At 37.4% G+C, this 3,386-nt stretch overlaps 1 protein-coding gene across 1 annotated transcript in view; it reads right to left on the reverse strand.

The window, feature by feature from the left end:
- Positions 1–3,329, reverse strand: part of LOC101847982 — a gene marked incomplete at its 5' end in the record, with an annotated part of 6,449 nt that extends 3,120 nt beyond the window's left edge. Inside the window, 2 exon segments of the mRNA XM_005104453.2 lie at positions 2,594–2,754; positions 3,197–3,329. Of these exon segments, the coding sequence (XP_005104510.2) occupies positions 2,594–2,754; positions 3,197–3,329 (294 nt within the window).
- Between the last annotated feature and the right edge of the window lie 57 nt (positions 3,330–3,386).

A 3,386-nucleotide genomic window follows, 5' to 3' on the forward strand; every position in this document is an offset into this window, starting at 1 on the left:
CCACTTTTTGAGCAATTACACAAACTTCACTTCCACGTGTGGGTGTGCGCAGCTTGCGGGCTTTCCTTTTATATGAATGCTAGCAAGCAGGCACATTTCTGTTTTCATTCCTAAAATACGTCTTATAGTGTATGGTATCCTCTCCTTAATCCTTATTAAGGAAATCCACTGATCAGATCAGTAAAAATATGGAAAAAAATTATAATTTTTCGGGTTTTGAGGTATCTTTATAGATATCTATATCAAGAATCCATCTTTAGAGGCCTAATTTCTTTATCAAACTTATATAGAGCCGGAAAATGCATTTGAGAGATGTAGCTATGTAGGAAAATCTTCACCCAAAAAATATCTCTCTTTGCAGTTTGCCCAAAATTGTTTATCTGACCAGGATGTAACACTATTTTGAGTAAGTCTCAGAAAGTTACTGTCAGAATTTATTCAAATTTGCACACAATCTTTTTATACACATATTTAGACTATGGATGCTCAAATACAGGATGCATAAGATCAAAAGGAGGAGATATTTTAATGGACAACGGGGATGTCTTAAACAGATGGTCAGAATACATAGAAGAACTTTTCAAAGATAATAGAGGAGAAAAACCGGTAATAAAGAATGAAATAAATGGACCACCAATACTGAAAGCAGAAGTACAAGCTACCATTAAGAAAATAAAACAAGGAAAAGCCACAGGACCAGATAATATTCCTGTTGAAGTGATTGTCACACTTGAAGAACTAGGCACTGAAATAACCACAAAGCTCCTAAATGCTATTTATGACAGCGGTGAGATCCCAGAAGATATGATGAAGTCAGTTTTTATAGCTTTACCTAAATACCAGGTGCCACTGAGTGTGATAAGCATAGAACAATTAGCCTTATGCGTCATTTTACAAAAATATTGCTGCGAGTAATAATGGGAAGATTGAGAAAAAGTGTAAGACCAGAGATATCTAAAACACAATTCGGCTTTGTTCCTGACAAGGGCACCAGAAATGCTATATTCACCTTAACAATGTTAATGGAAAGAAGTATTGAAGCACAGAATGATCTGTATTTATGCTTCATAGATTATTCAAAGGCGTTTGGTAAAGTTAGACATGATGAGCTGTTTAAAATACTGGAAAAGCTAGACATAGATGGACAAGATCTAAAAAATTGTACTGGGACCAAAACGCTACTGTACGAATTAATGGAGAATACAGTGAATATAAGAGGATCAGGCGAGGAGTGAGGCAAGGATGTGTTATGTCACCAGACCTCTTTAACATGTACAGTGAAACGATCCTTAGAAACATAGAAAAATGTCCAGGCCTCAAAGTAAATGGAGAAAATATTAATAACATCAGGTATGCAGATGACACAGTTTTAATAGCAGGCTCCGAAAAGGACCTTCAATATTGCTTCTAGATACTGTTGTAACAGAAAGTGAACGTAAAGGATTATTGTTGAATGTAAAGAAAACAGAATGCATGGTAATATCCAAAAAAGCAGCAAACCCTAGTTGTAATCTCATTAGCAAAGGTGAAAAGATCAAACAAGTCCAACAGTTTAAATATCTCGGATATATGATAACATCTGACGCCAAATGTTCTACAGAAATAAAAAGGAGAACTACAATGGCTAAGGATAGTTTCAATAAAATGAGCCCAATCCTGAAAAATAGAAACATCTCAATGAACACCAAAATGAAAGTCCTGAAATGCTATGTTTGGTCACCCTTTCTATATGGCTGTGATTGCTGGACAATCACTAAAGACAGTGAAAATAAAATAGAAGCAACAGAAATGTGGTTTCTTAGAAGACTGCTAAGAGTATCGTGGAAGGAAAAGAAATCAAATGAGGTAGTGCTTATTGAAGCCCACGTGGGACGCTCAGTGTTGAAAACAATCAGGAAACGACAAATGCAGTTTTGGGGACACCTGAATAGACATAAGGGTCTTGAACATCAAGCTCTCACTGGCAAAATTGAGGGCAAGCGAGACAGGGGTAGGCCCAGAACAACATACTTAGGGAACCTAAACAAATGGGTAACAGGAAAAGATCAGGGAAATATAGCTTTTTTGAGAGCATCCGAGCAAAGGGATGAATGGAAAACCATGATCGCCGATGTCTGTCGCAGATCTGGCACTGGATGATGATGATAGACTATGACCATATAGAATCATTTTTGCTGTTTATGGCATACAATAACCAGTTTTAGGCCTTTTTTATTTTACAAAATCTTAAAATATTGGAGACCTGAATGCACTGCATAAGAAGGACTGTAAAGCTCACAAGTTAGTACAGAAAATTCAAATTTAACTCTGTAATGTCATTCTACGTATCAACAGTAATCACCATGCCAAATATCAGGCTTCTATCTTGGTGAGTGTTGATGACTGACATAGATAAAATTGGTTTTAAAAATGTTGAACCAATCTTTTATTTTTGATGGCTTGGGATTATTATGGCTAAAATTTTTTTTTTTTTTGCTTGGTAACCTTGTTTTGTACTATGTCACACCCTTTCAGGCAGAAAAGTAAGTATTGGACCAAAAACTATCGCCTTTGGGTGCTGACCATAGCTACAGCCCCTTAACCCGACACTCACCAGTTCTCCCTCCTCAAAAGCCAAATAGTAAAGTGCGTCAGAAAGGGGAACAAACTCTTCCTCCATCAACATACAACCCGTGTCATCGAAGGAGGAAAGGGGGGCGAACTCGAGCGTCACAGAAACACTGCGGCCGTAAGAGCGGACTTGATGAAGATAGCCTGAAGAAAGAGAAATTGCAGAACCAAAAATGTTAATAAATGAGGTAAATAGATAAATTATAACTTAGTAAAAAGAACATAAAAAGGGTGTGGTTGGGGGTGGGGGGATTTAGAAACCAAAAAAAAAAAAAGGAAACGGGGGTGGTAGAGGACTTGGGAATTAGATTGAAATTACTGTCAAGGATAAATTGAATAAATGTTCAACACGTATATTATTGATAAGTCATCTTTTCAACGGTTTGTTGCGAAAGATGAAAAATAGACCCGCCTGAAATGTTAAATTAAAAAAGATAATTTCATGCAACGCAATACTTTTTCCAGTAGTAAAGAGCAAAGAATAGTCAAAGAAGCCCACCTTCTATTATGATCTAAATTGTGTTGTTCAGGGCAAAAAAAACCCTTCCACAATGACATCTGACAACAGCTGTTATATATAGCTTACCAGCAGGAACAAAGAGACAATCGCCGGCGTAGAGGGTAGACCATATCCAAGGGACATTCGGGATGGATTTGTACCGGAACACGTTGATCATATCTGTCGTCATGTCCGAATGGCCACCACGAGAGTTGGGGTACTGTTGGGGAAACAACCCACAAATGTATATGTGTGTGTGTGTGTGTGTGTGTGTGTG

This window comes from Aplysia californica, unplaced genomic scaffold (genome assembly GCF_000002075.1).
Source record: "Aplysia californica isolate F4 #8 unplaced genomic scaffold, AplCal3.0 scaffold00420, whole genome shotgun sequence".
Lineage (NCBI taxonomy): Eukaryota > Metazoa > Mollusca > Gastropoda > Aplysiida > Aplysiidae > Aplysia > Aplysia californica.